The sequence below is a fragment of the Pelecanus crispus genome, chromosome 6, assembly GCF_030463565.1.
Source record: "Pelecanus crispus isolate bPelCri1 chromosome 6, bPelCri1.pri, whole genome shotgun sequence".
Classification (NCBI taxonomy): Eukaryota; Metazoa; Chordata; class Aves; order Pelecaniformes; family Pelecanidae; genus Pelecanus; species Pelecanus crispus.
This window is the reverse complement of record NC_134648.1, coordinates 45,184,600-45,205,944: the sequence shown is the minus strand read 5'-3', so window position 1 is coordinate 45,205,944 and position 21,345 is coordinate 45,184,600. Positions and strand designations below refer to the sequence as shown.

At 42.0% G+C, this 21,345-nt stretch overlaps 1 protein-coding gene across 2 annotated transcripts; it reads right to left on the bottom strand.

Moving 5' to 3' along the window:
* FAM177A1 (family with sequence similarity 177 member A1) lies at nt 1-19,639 on the bottom strand. Of its 2 annotated transcripts, none has more exons than XM_075712996.1 (5): nt 19,583-19,639; nt 12,899-13,075; nt 4,899-4,965; nt 3,072-3,169; nt 1-2,250 (listed from the first exon to the last, which is right to left on the bottom strand). In XM_075712996.1, the coding sequence occupies exons 1-5, from the start codon at nt 19,607-19,609 to the stop codon at nt 2,038-2,040; spliced, it is 582 nt and encodes a 193-aa protein (XP_075569111.1). In that variant the 5' UTR covers nt 19,610-19,639; the 3' UTR covers nt 1-2,037. The 2 variants fall into 2 exon arrangements, with proteins under 2 accessions (XP_075569111.1, XP_075569112.1); XM_075712997.1 differs by lacking the exon at nt 19,583-19,639 and adding an exon at nt 17,253-17,354.
* Nucleotides 19,640-21,345: the final 1,706 nt, after the last annotated feature.

The following is a 21,345-nucleotide window of genomic DNA, read 5'->3' as shown; positions in this document are numbered from 1 at the left end:
TTATATTAAATATAAAATAACCAATTAATGCATTTACAGGAAAATTAAACCATTATGAAAGTAACCACTTTCATACAGTTTGCAAAAAACTGAAGGAAGGATTAAGTTAAGGCACAGTGAGTAATACAGTATTTTATACAAAGAAGTTTAAACCCAAGGCAGTGAGAGCGTTTCTGATGCAACAGATAGAGGCAGGGGAAGAGACAACACAACTGACATTAATTTCTTGGCAGAAAAGCAAAGAGTCCTTCAGCTGTAAAGGTTTTCCTCTTTAGCTATGTGAGGCTTTCTATCTCTGACAGTGTAAGAGCTCCCAACAAGCTGTTTTTCTGTGTATCCCCCAGGTGTTGAACCAAGCTGTCCCTTGCAGATGTTCAGGGCTAAGGAATGATTTTACACAGCTGTCAGCACCCTCTGTCCTACAATTCAAAAAGAGGCAAAGAACAGAGTACCAAAACAGATGGAACAGAATCTTCCTCAGAAGATTTTCTGTACTGCTGGAATGCTAAGGGCAGATGAGAGGAGAAGGAATTTGTGCTTCTACAGGACACTAGTTCAGGCGGAGGGTTGTTTGAAATACATAACTGAACTCTGGAAGCTAACAGCCAAGTTACCTGACCTCTGATGTTACGTCAGGCTCCCTAGTTAGTAGTGGGACGAAGGCCAGGGATGTATGATGATACCCAACACAAAATTTCACTGGAGACTATTTTTTAAAGTTGTTTTTTTTTTTTTTTTAGAAATCTCAAGGATGGAAGGAATGTTTCACATGGTTAACTAGTGCAGGTTCTCTGGTCCTTTATCTACAACAATTCTCTATAGAAAGTGACTGGGGCACTGCCATCTGATTGTCATGAAGTAAACCCATTCCCCTTTTACAAGCTACAAGTAGAATGACAGTCATTGCAGTAAAATAGCCTTAGCTGCTATCTGGGGCTACTTAAAAGCTCTGGAGCTACCTGTGCTTCACTTTTAGACAAAAATAAAAGTTACTGTTGTTGCTGTATTGCAACAAAGTGGTTGGTTTATTTAAGAAAAAGGAAGAATCGTAAGTTTGGTTTTGTGATTTCTAGTTATTTATGTATTCTGTGCTGGGGGCGGACACATCTGCAATGGCACATCCCTTACTGATAATTTAACATTAAACAATTAGTCTGGTTAGGTTAATCAAGTACACTCACTCAGGTAATCTATGTCCAAAAAAGTTTTCATAGTTCTAGATTGGTACCATACACAGTGTCCTGTGCATTCAGTATAATTTAGCAAGACTTCAGTTTATTTCCCAGGACCATTCAGAGCATGTAAAATATTCAAGCAGGTGGGTCTCTTAATTCTGATGCTAGTTCTGTACTTTGCTACAGCACTGAATGGAGCAGCTGAGCACTATTAGCCTCCAAGAGTGCTGGTACTTGTTAATAAGTTCTTAAGGGTGTTTACTGCCTCCTTTAAAGTTGTTTTTTTTTTTTAAACTAAAAAAAAAAAGTCAGTGGACCCTTAAATCTAATTAACATTAAATCTAACATCTCTTGTGTTAAACAACAACAGAAAAAAAATCCATGCATACAATAGTGACAATAAATAGGGGAACTCAGATGCTATTATGACTTGTGAGTTACAGGATATTGATTCCTATTAATCTATTCATAGAGAGCCAAGTTGCAAACAATGTGCAAATCAGAAATAGGTGTTTAGAAGTAGGAAACAGCACTGCATCTGCAATCCACAGGTGTTAGAGACACAGCAATTCAAAGACAAGACATTTTTACTTGCTTTACACAGAAATTAGCTCACACATTCAATTTTACACCAAATGTTTGTAGTGCAATTTTCATTTTCACTGAAGTGACAATTTGGCAGAATGCCTCAGCTGTTATTAGGCAGACAGACTGAACAGACATTGCCTAGCTCTCTCCTGATCAATAAGAATGCTAGAAGTTGTATTTCACTGAACAAGTATAATCCTATCTTTCCTGCTTCTTACAGCCAGATTGTGACACCTGACGCTTCCTATTTCCTACATTACATGGAGCTTTACACTTAAGGAGGGACAGGAACTACATCTTGTTTATTTTCCCCAACGGATGGGCAATCTCCCTCATTTTCAAAGTTTACATTCACGAATGAAGTGCATGCTGTTGCTTCAGGCTGGTCTGTCTGGACAGGAGCTTCAGCTTGTGGCTTGTTCTGCTGTTCCTGATGCTGTCTTTCTGCTTCTTCTGACATCCTGTTTTCCTGTTCCTCTTCTTCCTCCTAAATATAGATAACCAGATTCATAAGCTACTACTTACTACTTACCACTTACGTTCACTTTAAGTCTTTCCGTAGCAGCATACCAGTTCCTATTACAAGGCAAGGACATTTGTTCTACTAGAAAACGGTCATAAGATGAGGTATATTCCAGAATTCCCATTATGGAAAAAAAACAATCATCAAAAGTGAAGGATTAAACTGTGTTAAAGAAGCACGGAAAAACTGTCACATGTCTAGATAAGCAATTTTTAGTCAATAGCAATACTGCTAGGTCTACCTTCTCTAAAGCTTTTCAGCTCTTAATAATAAAGAGCTATCAAAAATAAAAAATAAGTAGTAAAGTTTTAAATATGTTTCCCATCTCTTCCAAATGAAGATTACTAAGGGTTTTTTTGCATAAGCACTGGCTACCTATCAGTCATTTCCAGTTATGGTCTAGAACAAATGGTAACATCATGTTCAATTTAACCTTGACACTTCGTTGAACAAGTTGGAAAGTAGATTCCTAGCAGCCGCCTCTTTACAGTGTCCGGTAGCAGCTCCATCCACCTTTCTCACCCTGCTGACTTCAAAATGCATTGTACAAGAGAAACAAATAGAGCAGTGGTCAGGAGCCAGCCAGTTCTAAGACTGATGAGCTGGTGAGAAAAGGCTGATGGATAACCAAGCATTAATCACACATCAAATAAAAACTGAAGGCAAGCTGAAATAGAGGTTCTCACGCTTCATTTTAATGCTGGAATACAAATTTCACTTTTTAAAATACCAGGGAAGGCAAGTTGGGAGAAAAGGAATGCAAGACCCCTATCTCACACACGTACCTCTCTCTTCATTCTGTAATACTCATCAATGGCATATTGGTATTTTGGTGTGCTTATCCCCAGAACAGATGCAATCTTTTCCCCGAGGAAATCACACACTAAAAAATAACGAGAAGTTTACATACAATTAGTATCTAGAAGAAAATTCTTAAGCACAGTTTTATTTTAAAAGGTAACATCATCTTTCGTGAATGGTTTTCCATAGTCCTACTTCACTCAAAAGACAAAACCAAAATCTGCTAGGCTAATCTACTTGTATGTAATTATTAGCTCAATATACTAATAACTGTTCTTTAAGATAAAGAATGAACAAAAGGAGAAGAACATGGAAATCAATGAAAGTCTAGATGGTGGTAGTGTTTGAATTCTGCTAGTTTCAGCTTTGGATCTAGGTTTGTTTTGCTAGGGGATCAGTTAAAGAATAAGCCTTTAACTGAACTTCAACTGAAAATTAAGCTTAGACAAAAATACATAGACAAAAATACATGCTACCAACTGTATTGGCACTTCAGTCTAACGGTACCAGCAAAACTAGAGAGTTATTTATTGATATATGCATACTTCAAGTCAGTAGCAGTTTTAACAATGTTCTGTGTTGCATACTAATGGATTAATAAAATATTTAGGTTTCAGGTGTCTCAGTTTTCAAGCTGGAGGCTACATGCAGTGCTCTTCTGCTAGAACAGGTAGTGCACAGTCTGAAGTATGGAACAGGTGGGCTTGTGTCAGTCAGTCTCCTTACCGTGATGATGGCTACAGACAGCCCTGGTGCTTGAGTAAAGGCAAGCAAGAAATCAAATACATTGCACTTCAAATTGCAAATCTGCCCCCAGGATGCAAATCAATTAGTCATCTTCAGGGAAAACAAGTCAGAAGTTAGCAATTGACTGCTTCAATGAATATTCACAATAACTAATTTTATAGATATCCTGGCATCCAGAGCTCTGTGCAAAAGACCAGTTCAAATTACAAATGTAAGAGGCAAAACTGAAGTGGGAAGAAGGAAGTACTAATCTTCAAATTCATAAAAGACTTCTGAAAAAAGGAAAGCAGTATCTACCTTTGTGTATGAAGAACAGGTATGACAAGGAACAGAATTACACTGTACATTAGAGAAAAAGTGTTTCTAAAAATAAGGATATGTTAATTAATAGAATAAACTGCCAATAGTTTTTAAAAATATTCCAAATTAGGTATGCAATGACAGAAACTCCACAATATTTGTCAAAAAAGCCAATGAAGATACTTGACACCTTGGGAAGAAGAAAGACTAGGACAAGCATTTTTAAAACTTCGCAAAATTTTATGAGGTCCACAGGTCAAATAAACTTCTGTGCAGTGTGTTTAAGACTCTTGACAATACTCTTATTTTTGTTTATTTTGTAACCTCAGAAGTGCGTTGTAAAGCATAAGACTAGATGTGTTCTTGGGGTAATTTCTAGTTGTCTTCTTCATAAAAACCATCAGTTTAGTTACTCCAAATAGCATTCTTTTCAGGTAACATCACACAAAACAGTTCCATAAAAAACTTAACAGAAAGCTGATATACTCCCTTGCCAACGCCACCCTATCTCCATATGGAGAAAAAGGGGGAAAAAAGCATTCAGCAAAAGGGTATTTTCTGTTCTTTCTTCCATTCAAGAGTTGTTGATTGAAAGTTAAAAAAAAAGTGCCTAAGGCAAGAGAGTACATCTCCACAGATTAAAATGCAGGTTCATTCATACTTTTGAAAAAATGGCCAGTAGCTCACAAAGATGATTTACAGTCCGTGAAAGCGACTTTCAATATTCCATTACTGGTTTACCCAAGAATTAAACAAAGCAATACCTGATAAGGTTGATGTAGCAACTCGCAGCATGTGAAACCACAAGTAGGGTCCCCATGTGAGCGTTGTCTGTAAGAACAAGAGTAGCATGAATACACATAGCTGTATGTCCGTGGCAATAATAATACATGCAAAAGCTCAAACAGGTTGAGAAGAAAGATCTGCAACATCTCCTGTGTGCCAGCTACCACAACATTTTTGCTTTAACATAGGTCTAGACCAGACATACATGAAGCAAGGTATGACTGCAAGATATAAATATAACCACGGTTTACATCTGAGAAATTTGTTTCACTGGTTTTTTTTTCCCACACCCAGACTTGGGAAATGACAAGCATCCAACTCAATCCCAAGGTAACTCCTGTAACTAGAAAGACCTTTCCATAACGTTCTGAATTCCATCAGGCCAAGAATAGAAGTGGGTTAACCAAGTAGTCCCTCATTACAATAACAGGAGAACTGCAAAAGACTGTTTAAAACCAAACTAAACCCTCAAAGTGGTCCCTGAGCAAGAGGCTGCTTCCAAGTATTTACAACCAGATACGAATTATCATTTGGAATTGCACCTGAAGGACAAAACCAGGAACCATGAGGGAGGGAGAGTTACCACAGCCCTCTAAGGGAGCGATGTGTTTTTGTGTTCAAAAAACGGGTAGATGTGGCACTTGGGGACATGGTTTAGTCTAGTCTACCCTTGATTGGCTTAGAGTAGACTTGGTAGTGTAGGTTAATGGTTGGACTGGATGATCTTAAAGGTCTTTTCCAACCTAAACGATTCTATGATTCTATGATAGACAGGGCTGACAAATAAAGGGCCTCAGGTGATGTGAACAACGAGGATCACAAAATGAACAAAACAGGGCTCAAGTGGGGTCACCTCAAGCATTTGCATGTAAGGGAGAAAGTCTCTCTGAGGAGCCTGCACGCTAAGGCAGGCAGCATGGGAAGTAAACACGAGGAATTAAGAGATCTGCGTGCAGCTGCAGGGCTGGGATCTTGTTGGGATCCCAGAGATGCAGTGGACAGCTTGCATGACTGGGGTGCTGCACTGGAGGGATAACAGACTGTTTAGGGAGGACTGGCCGGGAAGAGGAGGAGGGGGAGTTGCCTTTGCATGACTACGGTGTATTCACCGCCACAGAGGAAGTACTACAGCCTCCAGACAAACTGAGATGCTTACACATAGCAACTTAAAGAAAATTTAGAAATTAATGGGCATACATAGGCTATCTTCTTGCCTAAGGAAAGAGGCTGTATCTCTTTAAAAAAAAAAAACAAAAAACCCAAAACAGACAACAAGCTATGTAATAAAAAGGAGAAGGGGAAAAGCAGATTCCAATCTATCGGGGAAAAAGCTGTAGGCTTTCACTTTTGTGAAAAGGCAAACTCAAATTTCATAGTGAACTAAAACATATTTATAGTTAACAGTCTATTGTATTCAGGCAAGTTCTTTGTTATGTATTTCCTCCCCTGCCCTAAAGATCTCTGTAGAGGTACTTTCCTTGTGGAAAGTAGCAATTAAAGGTGTCAGCTTTTATTAAATGAAACCTATTAGCTCCACTCAGTTACATATGTACTTGTAACTTGTTGCTAAAAACTGTTTGATAGTAACCATTTTCTGTGATCATATTTAATAGGTATCTGTACAGGACAGCCAATATTATTGTAAATAATACAGCTACAGAGACTAGTTGGTATAGCCTCAGCATGCACGTACACAAGCCACTAGACTTCCGCGCTTTCCAAGCATAGCCTCTACAAATCAGTGCAGCAAGCGATCGCCCGTCAAGCCAGAAACTCAAGTCGGGCAGGCTGAAAAAAGCCAGATGCTATATATTTTTGGCAGCGGGTATGGAAAATGTCCTGCCAAGGTAAAAGCGTAAGCAAAACCAGCTGCCTTCCTGCTTGCACAAAAGCAGCTCCAGCTTGTTGATTACGTGCTCAGTTGGCAGACAGGCTAACGACAATCATTTTGGAGTTTGTTCAGTTGAAGTCAAGAAAAGTGCTGGAAAAGCTTGTTGCCACAGGTGCAAGTAATGGTGTTGACGAGGCTCTGTACAATCCTTCATAACGAGGTGACAAGGTTAAAAAGCGTTCGCACAGCGCGCAGGACAAACAAGGGCTTGCTGTGTGGCTGTAAGCAAGAAGCTACAAGAGCCCCCTTAATGTTTAAGAGTGAAAAGACAAGCTGAATGTCAGTGTGACAGAAGTAACTCAGAATAGTCTAACATGTTTGCGGTAACACAAACGTAGGGAACACCTGAGGCTCGGCAGGCACAGATGTTCTGGCTATTTCTACTGTTTCCCCACCATGATGAAAACCCAGTTTGGTATGTTAGGAGCGCTTACAAGTTCAGCTTCATGGAAACCTCTGCTTTCCGACAAAGCCCAACTGGACACTTCTTCACCCCCACCAAGCCAGGCTTTGCCAGTCCCCTCAATTTAAAAAACGCAGCATTCTTTCAAGTGTCTCAAAAAGCAATATAAAAGCTACTTCACACGAATTCAACAGGAGAAAGGAGATGGTCTGGAGAGTAAACCACCGGGAACAACCAGGAACAAGGGAACACACCCAAGGAATAATCCTCCTTTCCCCCCGCCCCTTACCTCCTCAGGGTAGGTTTGGGTGGTTTCCCAAAGCATCTCGGAGATTGAAGCAGGAATGGCAAACATGAGGTGAGAAGAGGCACTGGAGAAAACCGGAACCATTCGGGTGATATGAACAGGGCTGTTGGGCCACGGCTCAGTACAAACTAATCCTACTCCGTGAAGCAGCTTTAATGCATTGAGCGATACTAGAAAATAGTACCCAAGTCAGGTCCTACTAACGCTCAGCAAGAACCACACACCCAGATACTTTATGTCAACCTCCTTTGGCCAGAGAAGGCTTAATGTTCAGTCTTTAATTAGCGCAAGAACACAGCAATACTGTATTTCTTGACTGGAAACAAGGGGCAGCAGTATGAAACATAGGACACTGGTTTATTATAAGGGGACAGTATTTCTCCTGCCATCAGTCTCTTTAGTACACGTTTCTACAATGCTTAATTATACTATTCAGCTATCCTGACTTTATTTTGTTGTTTCAAATGGAAAACACAATGGTTATGACAACTGTGTTTTAAATCACAGAAATTCTTAATGTGCAATTTTAATCCAAGTGCTGCATTTTAAGTAGGAATGAACATAATAGATTTGACCATTGATAAAACCACGAGGGCTCTGGTTCAACAACAGAACATAATTTTGCTCCCTAGTATGGGGCTGCTGAAGGGAGCACACATGCACTCCCTTGAACTTCGGAGTGCACCATGTTTCTAACTGATCCACATCTATATTTATTTTTGCCAGATTTCAGTTCCTAATAACACTTGAACTTTCCAAAGAAGGTAGTATTTCTTTTTGCCAGAGAAAATGGCAAAATGAGGAAAAGAATCATTTCCTGACTTAAGAAAAAGCAAATCCTGTATTTAAGAGTTAACGTACACCACCAAACAGATACTTCTCCACTGTTTACTGTGCCAAGATGCATTTTAAATTAGTGTAATTATTGATTGGTCATTGCTATAATAGGTCCTTCAGTGTGTGCGCCATGTAAGACTGTAGCATCTAACACAAGTCAGTGGAAACAAGATCAGAAACACACACACACCATCCTCCATCAAAAAGCTTCTACCATATTAGGAGTAGCTATTACTTGGTCAGTGACTATCTTTCTCCCTCATCCCCAAATTCCTAAAAGAAAATTAGAGTTCGATGGTCCTCAAGAGAGGACTTTTTGCTATTTGAAGTTAAGCTCCTTTTAACTACAGGATATCAAGATAATCTTCCTGCAAAAATGTGTTTCAATCTTTCTAAGCACTGAAGGTTAATAAAACTAAATCTCTTCTGGAGCTTTATTGCAGAGGTGTTCTTGGGATGAATTCTAAGGTTATCACCAACAGTTATATCATTTACAGGTACTCTGCAAAGACTCCACCTTCTGCCTACTCATGTAATAGGTGAATGCAACAAGTTTATAGCAAGTGGCCCTCCAGGGATAAACAGGAAGATTATCTTCTGGAACAGGTTAGAGACATTTAATTACTACAAAATAAAGTTTTGGTGGGCAGAAGCAAAAAGAGATTTACATATAAAGTGTAAGCATCTAAATTTCAGGACAGAATAGAAGACTCTGTTAAAATTAAAGCATTTATGTTATTAAAGCATTTACATTTTAATTTGAGAACACTCTGATAATACTGAATGCTATTATGTAAAAAATCCAGGGAAAAATTTATTAAGGACACCTGTGTTCTGGATTCAACTCATTCTTAAAAAAAAACCAAACCAAAACACAACAGAATGGACACTCCAGTCCAAGAACGTTAATGAACTGAGTGCTGACCTATACAAGTATCAGAATCGTTGCTTCAAAGCAAAATTCAAGACCCAGTTCTTTTTGAGAATTTGTTTTGTTATGAGTGGCAGCAGTCCATCACACTGAGTCCTCTGCTTATCATATTACCAGGATATATACATGTTACTTTGCCTAGTAAGAGAGACATTGTCATTGTCTGCTTAGCTCTGAAACACAATTAAACCAAGGTTCTTACTGAAGATGTTTCTTTACAACACGGCAAAGTATTTGTTTCCCTTAAACTCATTCAGAAGCTGCCAGGATGCCAATACCAGCTGAGCTTTGAAATTTCATGATGCTAAGTTTCTATTCAAACTATTAAATGTGCTTTTTCTAAAAATAAATTGGACCAGAAACAGCTATTACTTGCAACGTACTTTTTTGTATCCCAACTGAGATAACAAGTTTTAGACATGCTGGTCTCAGCAAACTGACTAGTTAATTGCTTTTATAGAAATCCTACAATAAAAACATTTTTAAGGCAGCTAGCTGTTGGCTAAAACATCAAAGCTCAGCTTGGACTAACACTTCTTCAATTGACTGGCTCAGCTGGGATACATGAAGCATGCAGCAGATAAGGTAAACTTCACTTAATGGCAGCCCTTGGTCTAATCAAGTTTATTCTGTCAAGGTGAAAAGCAATACATAATAAGGCATACTGTGCTCCACAATAAACTGTTCTGGTTGGGGGGGGGGGGGGGGGGGGGGTCCTTTTATTAAAAAGTGTAATAAAAATTAAGGAATTCATAAACTATAAAAGGAGAATAAAGCAATCGTAACTGTGCCATACAATATACTTTTTGGTATTCAGAAAAAAAATCCATGTTAGGAAAGCAGGGGAATGATCACACAGCATTCCCGGCTGTGGTACATATTTGAGGGCTCTTTAGTTAAGTGTCCATTTGTACAGCAGCGTGCACATCTCTGGCCTCATAATATGTACATCAAGGCTCTCGAGCCTTCCATCACTGCACCGCAGTGGAACACTTCTACTGAGAGGAAATGACACAAAAAATTATATTCTCTCTATATAGATCTGGTCCCCTGCTAATTATAGTTGGGGAAAAAAAAAAATCTCTTCATATGCATCCGTGGATATCTGATACAACCTGCATAGTGGGGAACAGATCTGACTCTGAATATACGTGAATTATTACCATAATATTCAGTAAGTTTTGCAGTTCTTGCACTTCTTTGAGTAGATCCTTACAGAGGAAGAAAACCCCAACACCCAGCAAGGCAGCTTAGTATCTACTCATTGTGAGTATAATACATTTATTTTCAATCTATAAACTTCACGTGTATTTTACACTGGTGATATCCTACCTGCTCTCAGGCTAATGTTACTTTTTGTTGTATACAAGAACTGCCTAGCAAGAAAGAGAGAGTGGTACCATCAATCCGTCCAAGATGAAATTCAGCAGCTTCACCTGTGAATTGCTAGGAACCCCAGTTCCAGCTGAATTCCCACAGTCTCACAGCAGCTCAGTCTTCAAACTACTTTTTTTTTTTTTTTTCCTTTCCTTCAAGATAAATTCATTTTACAGAGGGGAATAAAAGAACTGATTGCCAGTCCTTCCCAAAGCAAACCCCTTACGGTTTACCACTTCTTCAGAAGAGAATGAGCAGAAAGTCGAACTCTTCACTGCAGTCCCTTCAACAAAGCCAAGCTCTCCCAGGATGGATATGAATATAAGTAAGTACAAGGCCTACTACTGTACAGTAAATACAGAGCTTCAACCACATTTCTTAATTGCAGATTCCCCAACGACGGTGCAGAAGTCATTTCAACAGCAATGTCAAGTAGAACACAGGGCACTGGTTTCTGTGCAAGCAGGCAGGACCAGCTGCTGCGCAAAGCAATGACTCCCGGCTGCCTGACTGCACGCCAGCGCACCAGGAGGGACCCAGCCAATTTTGGAGTCTCGACCTCTGCCCAGTACAGGCACCCAAGCCCAGAGAAGGCCAGGAAGGGAGCCCTGCCGGCAGGCAGGGAATAGGACTGCAGACCCAATGTACCGGGGTAAGAATTGTTGTAGGAGGGTAGAGAAAAGAGGTGGTTCGGACACCGGTTCGTGGGGGTGTCATAAAAGAAACACGAGACTGGGGCTGTGGAGAGATGAAGAGATGGATGCAGATCTTCTCTGGGACTGACTGCCAGAGGGCGGGGAGCTGCTGCCGCCAGTGCTGGCACACACGGCTGCGAGCTTCGCAAATACACTACTGCTACAAAATAGATCGTCAGACACGCCAAGAGAATAAAACAGATTATACATTTCCTTTTACCTCTAAGTATAAATCCAGAATCATTGACAAAAAGGAAAACGTATTTTAGCAGCTACAACACACACTAGTGGAGACAGCTTTAATTGTCGAAATTCCACTTGAATTTGGACCAATAAATGTTTCTATTTCGCAACTCCATTCACGGGTCGAGCAACATGTTAAGGGCTTACAAGACAGATGAACATTACATACACAGACTAGGCAGGCCCTTTAAAACCTGGTTTTGATATATCATGGATTACACCAGTTTTCCTTTATTTCAGCAAGTCATCTGTTTCTTCCCCATTTTACTCTTTTAATTATATCAAATTGCTGGTAGGGTAACATTAAATTACATGTTCAACTCTCCACTGTCACCAAACATAAGGAAACAAATGCCTTCCCTGCACATTTTTTTAAACAACAGTACAAATCAAGGAGACATCAAGCAAGTATTATTAGAGGGGGAAATGCTGGAGAGGACAGACTAGAACAGTGAAGAAATTAAACCCATTTCTAATTAATAGTGTTGAAGGCTAACTCTGAAACTTAGCTGGCCAAGATGTTTTTGTAAGCTGGCAAGTAAAGGACACTTAATCATCCCTAATCAGAAGAACAAACATTCAGTATCCTTTAACCAAAGACATCCCGGAGCAACTAGGCAGGCCCTGAAGAAGTACTGAGAACCTGATAAAAGGGAACATCCTACCCCAGCAGGTGCCGGAAAAACTGGACGATTGCCGAAAAACAGTAACTGGGGGAAAGGTAATTCTGGCAGGGGGAGATCGCAACCACCAACTCAATTCAGGACCAAAAAGATTTGGAACCCCCTCGCCCCAACTGTAAGGAATATGTGTGCAAATTTACGTAGCAAGTGAGGCTAATTAGAATATAGTTGACCAATAGCAGATAGGATGGTAATTACTAACCAATCATTGGAAAAAGAATGATTACTAACTCTGTAAGTTTTGTGTGTAAATGAGGTGCATAAAGTTTCGTTCAGTGTGCTAGTTTTGTGGAATTACCACCTAGCTCCCATCTCTGCGCAGAAATGAAATAAAATCGTTATCTCGACTCAGTGGGTGGATTGGATTGTTGCACACCGGTAACGAACTGCCTTTGTGAGACAACAATAGGGCTACTTTAGTGGAGGAGAACTCCAGGACAAAACTTCTCAGGAACACTTCTCACAGATTTCTCAGTCCCTAGAGCCAATCAAATTAAGGGAATCTTTAATACTGTATACCAAATCAGATTTGTGGCACAAAAATTAAAGTATAAAATGTGGGTAGTTACCCAGTAAACCAGAAGTAGCAATTTATCAAGTAAAATACCTACAGGATCTACAGGTGGCAACAGGTCTTTTTTCTCTTGTTCATCTTCCTCTTCATCTGTGCTATACTCTTCCATTGTTTCTCCACTTGCAAAATGAATAACCCTCCTTGGAATTTTCTTCTTCTTTCCTATGACACCCAGCTCCACATTCTCAAAGCCTCTATCTCCATTTGCAAGTTGCTATAAAGAAGAAAAAAAATCATTATCTTAAGTACACACTTCTGGAACTGGAAAAGTCCCCCCTTAAAAAACCTCATGTGCTATTTAAAGTATTTTAGATCGATTAGCATATACAGTGGACATTTGCAAGAGCTTGGCTGTTGGTAATAATAAGACTGAAGCATTATTGTTTGCAGATACGTAAAAACTGATCTCTTCACTAAAAATAACAAAAAGGTAAGTGTCTTCACTTCAGCATGGACAGGTGGTATTAAAAACTTCTATTCCGAAAGAGCACTGTGTTTTGTAGGAGTTTCTTAGCAGGACACTTTTCTTTAAATAATCTGATGAGCACATAAGCGTTAATATTTAAAAGTATCATTGGTTTCAGAATGAATATCTAGTGAAATCAATCAAGTAGTTCATAGGCTGTAGCCACCTCTTTGCAAGCTTAGACAGACACCTCTAGCACAGAAGAGAACTGAACGAAGAATAACTAAGCAGCCAGGCTCAAGCTTTAAAAAGATGCATCAAGGAATCTGCCTCTGTGGGCTTATCATTAGCAATCCCCATTAGTACAAGGGACCATGCTAAAAGAACAACACTTAGTTTTGTGGCTAAGGACATATAGAAAGAGAAGTACAATGTCTGGTTTTGTTCTTCCAGCTGCTGAATACTACAATGCAGTCTTTGGGTCACAAGCTTTAAAAAATGTACTTCTAGTTCAAAGGCCAACCAATAATTCTTTAGCCTAGTAACTCCTGTGGCCAGAGAATTTCAGTAAGGTTTTGTATCGTATTTATCAAAACAGAGCCTTCACCTTGATCGAGCTTTTAGATATTACTGCATCAAATACATGAAACTGTTTCGAAAAAAACTTGTCATGCAGAGAAGGACACAGAAGTCAGGAAATGCCAACCACGTTTTTAATGTACCACAAAGGTTTTTAAAAATGCATGAGCTCGTGTAACTTAAAACCGTACCATAAGGAATGAGATATGTGTATGTGTACACAGAATTCAGGCTGCATAAAACAGGCACATTCCAAGTTTCGACTTCTCGTCTACGCAACCTTAATTGTCTCCACAGAGACAATTTGAAATTATTTATAAAAATACATATCACAGTTGTAAGACATCCCATAATCACTGCAAGCACAGCATCACCATTCCTGTCTCTTATGCTAGATTACGTAAACTAGCTTTACAACGCAAACAGGCTTGGTTAGCTGGGAAAGCCAGTGGGCATGGTAGAGAGGGGCAGGAGGGGGCCATGGGGAGCAGAACGGCTTCCTTCATTCCAGCCAACAGATTTTTCTCATGCCCACAGAGAAGAGGGAGGGAAGGTAAAGATCACGTGCTGAGCTCTACAGGGTGGAGAGGGAGTGCACACATTCATCGTCTCTCCTAGCCCTTGTACCACCGCTTCTCAAAACTGCAAGTCATTTCAGCTTCCCCTAGCGTTTCTTTAGCTACTGTGGCACATTTTGGGTGTTTTCCTGGAGGAGCAGAGCAGAATGAAGTGGCAAGTTTTCAATGGGGTAATTCAGCTGAAACGGCATTGCATTTTCATGCAGAATTACATTTTCACGTAGAAAGCCAAAACTGACTGTCTGGGGCCCAGCACGCTCTCTCTGCTGCATATCAGCCTTGGGAACAGAGCAGGAGCAGAACAGCAAAGCTACAAATACGAACGCTGACAACAGTGAAGAAACCTAAGCACAGGTTTATATATATATATATATATATATAGTGTGTATATATATATATATAGCTGCCGCTATAAAAGTGGGTGCCACTTACTGCGACTCAGTTCTGTATTTTTTGGAGCAAAGAGCACCACAGAATCAGCCTTTTATGAACATTTCACGCTCCTTTATTGGCATCGTACAATGATGCCATTTTTCATGTTTAGTCACAGTGCTGAACAGCACTATTTCTTGTGACACAGCATCACAAATATTACTGTGATTAATAACAGCAAGCAACTTGAGCCTCTCCTTAGAGCTCCTCAAAAGGCACAGTCTCTTCATCTGATTTTCGCTCATTTAACTCAAATGCTTCACATATTTTAACTTAGAAAAAAATTGCAGTTAATATTTAAAGTTTAAAAAGCAGGCTTTAATTCCCTGCACACCCACCCTACAGTCTACTTACACTACCTACAGTAAGCAGCTCTGCGTAGCTGGTATGGTACAAAGTTTCAGACAAATGTAGTAGTTCAAGACAGTAAGGATTCATCAAGGAACAATGAATCTGGTTCCCTTAGTAATCTGGTTCAGAGTCCCAAATTATTAAATAAAATACGTATCAGCTGTTGTTTTGGTTATCACCTAGTCAACAAATCTGGATGTGAGTTTTAGTTATCACTGTAGCATTTGCCCTTTCAATTTTTACATGCACATCAATAAAAGCCAACTCTCCTAGCTGCAAGCAGAAAGTCCAGCATCAGTAAATTTTATTTCTTTTTCCAAGGCAATGCAGATCTATTCCAGAAAGGTCGGCTAGACTCACTTTACAGCTCAAATGTTACAGTATCTCCTGTCTGAGGCTTTACACTTTTGATCTTCCTTTACAGTTGTTACAAAGATCATTGTTCTCCACAGCTTTGGTCAGCTTGCCACCTCCTTTTTTTCCACACCCTCGTCCCTCTCCAACACATTAAATGGCTCCTGAAAGACTCAACATTTGTCTTAACCTCATGCCATAAAAGTATTTTCTCTGGCTTCTATTCTGGCAACTATTAGATACGAAGGCCAGTCACCCTTGTGCTTTCTGCCACACCAGCTAACACTCTGAAGGTACTGTCAACACCGTAAAGCACCTTCCTTTTTCTTTTAGATGTCCTCTTGGAATTTTTGTTGGCTTTATGGCACCCATACAAACCTCACCTATCAGGAAGTCAGCATCTGAAACTGCTGCTCCTTGTTTACCCTCTTTACACCCACTCTCTTATCTCACCCTTTGGCCAGAAAGAGAGAGCAAGTGGGGCACGTTTTGACAGCATCGGTGCAATACCCAGCACAGTGGAATTTCAGTCCACATCAAAAATACCAAGCTAAATAAACTACAATTAAGGATGAGGTGTGCCAGAACACCTGCAGGTAAGCTAGGAGAGCTCACACAACTAATATTAGGTGATGCAATAACATAAAGTTTCATCGAGGAGAGGAAGAAGAAAGGCAAGAATAGGGAGAGCAGATTAATCACTTTGGCATCTTTTAATCTGTCAAGGCTCGGGTATCCTTACGAGAGCTTATGACCCGAAATGCCAAAGTCTGCGATGTCCACTCTTCCTCAGAAAGATGAGTAATTCAGTTTGCACAGATCTGCTGACCTGACAGTGCTAGTTACTAGAAATAGTTAGTGAGAAATATTTCTACCCATGCTATCTTGCCTGCCTTACTGATTTCATTTGTGTTACTTTTTTTTGGCTAGGTTTTTTTTTTTTTTTTTTGGGGGGGTGGGGGGTGGTTGTTTGGGTATGGTTTTGGGTTTTTGTTTTTTCACGCTGCTTGACTTTCCACCCTTGTGTTTCAAGCGCAACTAAACAGCATGCCTCTTTCCGAAAGAGAAGGCGACAAAATAACAGAGGGCGCCTGTAAGAAAGGACACCCTCGGAAGCAGCAGCAGCCTGGGAAAGGCACCGTACCCAGCGAAGGCGCAGCGCACAAAAGCGTCGAGCGTGAAGCCCGGGCCGCGGCGAGCGGCCCCGGGGGAAGGGCGGGAGGGCCCGGCGGGTCACCGCCTCCTTAGGAGCCGGCGCCCCCGACCGCCCCCAGCGCCTTCGCGAACCCGACAGGCGCGGAGGGCAGGGGAACCCTCTCTCCCTGTAATATTTACCAGGCTCGTTTGCAAGAGGCATTATCTGCCGGTGAGCAGGCGACACCCGAGCCCGCCGCCCTAACTGTAATTACAGAGCGCTGGCAGGACAGACGGACAGGCAGAGGGACCGACCGCCTCCCCCCCGCACCCCGCCACCCGCCGCGGAGAACCGGCCCGCACCGGGGGCTCCCCCCGCTCCCGCACACCCCCTGCGGCGGGGGGGGGGGGGGGGCTCAGGCCGCGGCCGCCACCCACGCCCCGGCCGGACCCCGGCGCCGCCGCCCGGCCCCAGGGGCCTCGCCCTCCCCCGGAAGCGGCCTCCTCCCGGGCGGGCCGCGGGGAGAGGCCGCTCCGCCGGCCCCGGCGCCGCTCACCTGCTCGGGCTCCATGGCGCAGGCGGCGGCCGCGGGGCTGGCGGCGGGCGCGCAGTAGAGGGTGATGGCGGACAGGCCCTGCTCCATCCTCCCGCCCGCCGCGGCGCCGGGGGAGGGCGGCAGCGGGCCCGCCGCGGCCCAGGGAGGCGAGCAGCCGGGCGGCACCGCCCGTCACACCGCCCGCCGGGGCGGCGCCTGGAGCCCGCCGCGGCCTGCCGGGCCGCCGCCCGCTCCCCCTCCGCGCCCCGAGGGGCGGGGGGGGCCCCGCCGGGGCTGGCCGCGCTCCCAGGCCCCCACCCAGCCGGGAGCGGCGCCCGGGGGGCGGCCCGCGGGCGGGACCCAGCCGCTGCCGGCCTCGGTCATCTCCTCCCCGCAGCCCGGCAGCAAGCGGAGCCCGGAGGGAGATGGGGAGAGGCGGCCGGGCTGCCAGGCACAGCCATACCTACGCACAGAAGGGAGCTTAACCCTCTGCACAGAGGGAAAACTCACCGTGTTGTGAGGAAATACGCACATCATCTTCCCAGAATATCGTAAAAAAAACCTGCGAAATAACAGAAGAATATTTTGAGGAGCACGCGGAGTTGCTTGACAGCAGTTAAGAGTCCTCCTCGGGAAGGGGCAGCTTGCTAAGCCTTTCAGTACCTGGTGTTGGCTCAGGCAATTCAATGCATTTTAAAGGACAAAGCACAGAAGAAGAAAGAAACGCAAGGCAAGGGTGCCCTGGCCCCCAGGACGTGTCTGGGTGAGGAAATAATGTTTGTTCCCGGCAGACAGGGAAATGCGTTTGTCAGGTAATTGGTCTGTGGAACTGCTCCAGCAGAGAGCTGGGAGCCCTGTTCCCCCAGGTCTGTGCCGAGGCCTCTGGATTGCAGGTGGTGAGGGGCCAGGGCTGACCTAGGCAAAAGGCACATCAGCCCCTGCCAGCTACCAGTGAAAACAGCTGGAGGTGGAAGCATTTGAAATACCCTTTTTTAAGGGACCAAGGAGTGAGCAATTCTTACTTCTTTTTTAAAAGGTTGGAGCCAATGGCTGTAACATGCACTTATTTACGCAACAGCAAGAGCCATCCTTCAGTCCTCTATCACTGAGAATAGCTTCCAAAGAATTAAAGCCTGTAGCATACATGGGCTCTTAGGCACTTAGTCATATTATCAAAGCATTATCCAGATCCCATGACAAATTGAAGTCCCAGGTAAAGTATAGACATACCAGATTTACAATTATGCTACCACAAGGCAGAAAATGTTCCCCTTATGAAAAGGGACTGACACGCAGAATGTACTATCAAATGTGTGATTACAGAAGCACATGAATGAAAGATTAGAGTACTATTTTAGATAGTACAGGACTGAGCATCTGCTTTGTATGTTAAAATAGAGGTATTACATTAGTTTGTTTCTTTGCAGTTTTAAGTAAGGGCACATAAATACCTCCTACCCTTAGTAGAGCCTACATTCTGTTCAGTAAAGACTGGGTGAAATAGGGTAGCAGCACTTAAAGAACAGCATTAAATCATCAACCAGCCAACTTGCTTTCCTGTGCCTCTACTGCAATTATAGCAGCTGTACAGTAATATTGAAGTTAACCTTTCACCTCCCAGAACAATTAGCATTTGTAACTTAGACAAGTTTAATAGATTTAGCAAGTATCAGTGTTGAAAGTCCTGAGGAAAGGTGAAGACTGTTAACTAATAAACCCATGCCTGTGCCTTTCTATGGCTATTTGTGCATGCTAATAGTTAATTGTCCAGCTCCTATCACACAGCTACCTGTTGACCATCACAACTGTTTCCTCTTCGTAGGCTGCTCAGCAGAAGGGCTTAAGAATAGTTGCCATGAACTACATGCATCCTTTGCCCTAGCTGTAGTACAAGGATATTTATATTTGAACTGCCACGGTCCTCCTCTTTCTTGAAGGAGTAAAAAAGAAAAAATTTCCACCAAACCTGTTGTTCTAGCCCTATGGGTAGGATTTGCCTTAAAAAGGTAGCAAACTGATAAAGCATGCACCAACAATACATGATTATTCCACAGCTGGTGAAGGTCTTCCACTTTCACAGAACCATCACTACTTTCCCAAAAAGCAAACATACAACAGATACCTATTTCTATATTAGTGTGCTGGCTGTCAAAGCTTATTAATATCCTGTAACCAAAAGAAAAGGCTGACTGCAGGGTGTTGCTGATTTTGAGATAAGGGTGCACTTCTAAAACAGAAATAAACAGTTGAAGCAGCTTATTTTGTGCGTTACTCTCTTGTCCGTGGGCTCCTTCTAGTGGCCTTCACCGGGCACTACAATTACCTAATGACTTGAATGAACCCTTCCTTACCTGCTTCAAATTCTCAGCGAACTTCATTTAGCCATGTGCCCAGACACCAAAACAGCAGATAAAACTTGTCTCAGCAGCAGCAACAGCTTTCAGTAAGATACACGCAGACAGACAGACCTCAGTCTTCTACGTATTTCCAGTGAAGTTTGTTTACCTCTAACTTTTCAGGCTTCTTGCATGCCAGAGAAAACTTTTCTGCAGAACATGATGAAATCCTGTGGAGGATGAGTACAAGAAGCCCAATGCAACAAAACGATGCCGGAAGAGTTGTTACTCACGGCACTTGCTGGCAGTGTTTTACACGGCCTCTCCTAGCTTGATGCAGTTACATCTCCAATTCAGAATGCCAGACTGAGAGAACACAGAGAACATGATAGCTTCTGTTCCCCTGTGACAATTTTAGGATTTTCTTCTACACATTGTGCTCTGCAGGATCCACAAACATTTAAAAAAAAATATTGCCCACACTCCCTAAAATTGTTGTATAAAGCTATGAGAGAATTTTATAGGTGCTCCTATACAGCTGAACTCTCCTTTTTAAGTGACTCCAACGTGATTTTTTTTTTTTTAAAAAAAAAACTTGAGATCTTTAGGCAATTATTCCAAGCAGGCTCCAAAGTATTTTCTACCTGGCATGTTAAGGTAAGAGCAGTATACTGCTATTTGTTTATTCCACCATATACCTTAGAAATAACAATTGACACATCTTATACTTTAAAACGAAATGCTTTCTGAACTTGCCCTTGCCTTTGCCAACACACAGCTAGTGACAGCTCTCTTCCTGGCTGGTAGCAGCGCTAGTAGTTTGGAAATGGTGAACATGGTGAACTGAAGACTAAAAGTAAACGTATGCAATGAATTGAAAATAGAAAGAGTTAATTGTTGGTAACCGGACAGTCTTACTGAGCCTGTGCAGAAGCACAGTGCTTCACTGTTCATCCTCAATATGCCTATTCACTCACATTTGATTTCCATCAAAAGCATTCAGCTTAACTATCCACTCTCCCCTGCTGACTGCATTCCAAACCAAGATTTATTTGCTACTCTTTGCTGCATGGTTTTGTATATTGCATTGGTTTGTACTGCTCAAGAACCAAAATACTAAAACCAGGTAAGTTTTAGTAAACACACACCACTTAAGTAGCTGAGGGCAGCCCACCCACAAGCTAGTGACATGCAAGGCATCATTCTTTTGTTACATTTAAAATACTAAGAGCCAGCTTAACCAATCTTTTTGCAGACTAATGCTATGCATAAAATCAGCACTATAGGTAAATGGCATACCTGAAGATTTTTCAGCACCCTCCATACATTGGATACACATACCACTAATCACGCAGAAGATACTTCCACGTTATAAACGAAGTTAACACATACCTTATGTTTTATTAGTACAAGAGCGTAATTACCCATATAAGCGATTCATTGTCAGCTGTGTTAGCTACCACCTTCTCAAAGAACTGGCTGACAGAGGGGCACACTTCTTTTAATTACTGCATTTAATTTTTATCTTATCTAAGTGACAGAGATGGGTGTCCCTTTACAACCCAAGCACTCTGCTGTATATGAAAACAAATTCATAATATACCCTCTTGCCTTAAGATAAGGCTGAAAGATCTTACCACATTTGCCAAGATGTATGTTGGGTATCAAGGTTCATCTGGTCTACCTAGTTTCTGAAGCGTGACTGTAGATTCCACCCTTTTCAGACCAACACAGTAAACCGAAATATTAAAAAAAGAAATGCTATAGGAAATTAAGAT

Bases quoted from the DNA above. Each gene is read 5' to 3' on its own strand.
- FAM177A1 (XM_075712997.1), bottom strand. From the start codon at position 17,339: ATGGAGCAGGGCCTGTCCGCCATCACCCTCTACTGCGCGCCCGCCGCC. The intron at 4,966-12,898 runs GTAGGTATTTTA...TTGTTCTTACAG, and splicing joins TGTTGCCACCTGTAGATCCT to ACAACGCTCACATGGGGACC. The intron at 3,170-4,898 runs GTATTGCTTTGT...GTTATTTTTTAG, and splicing joins TGCTACATCAACCTTATCAG to TGTGTGATTTCCTCGGGGAA.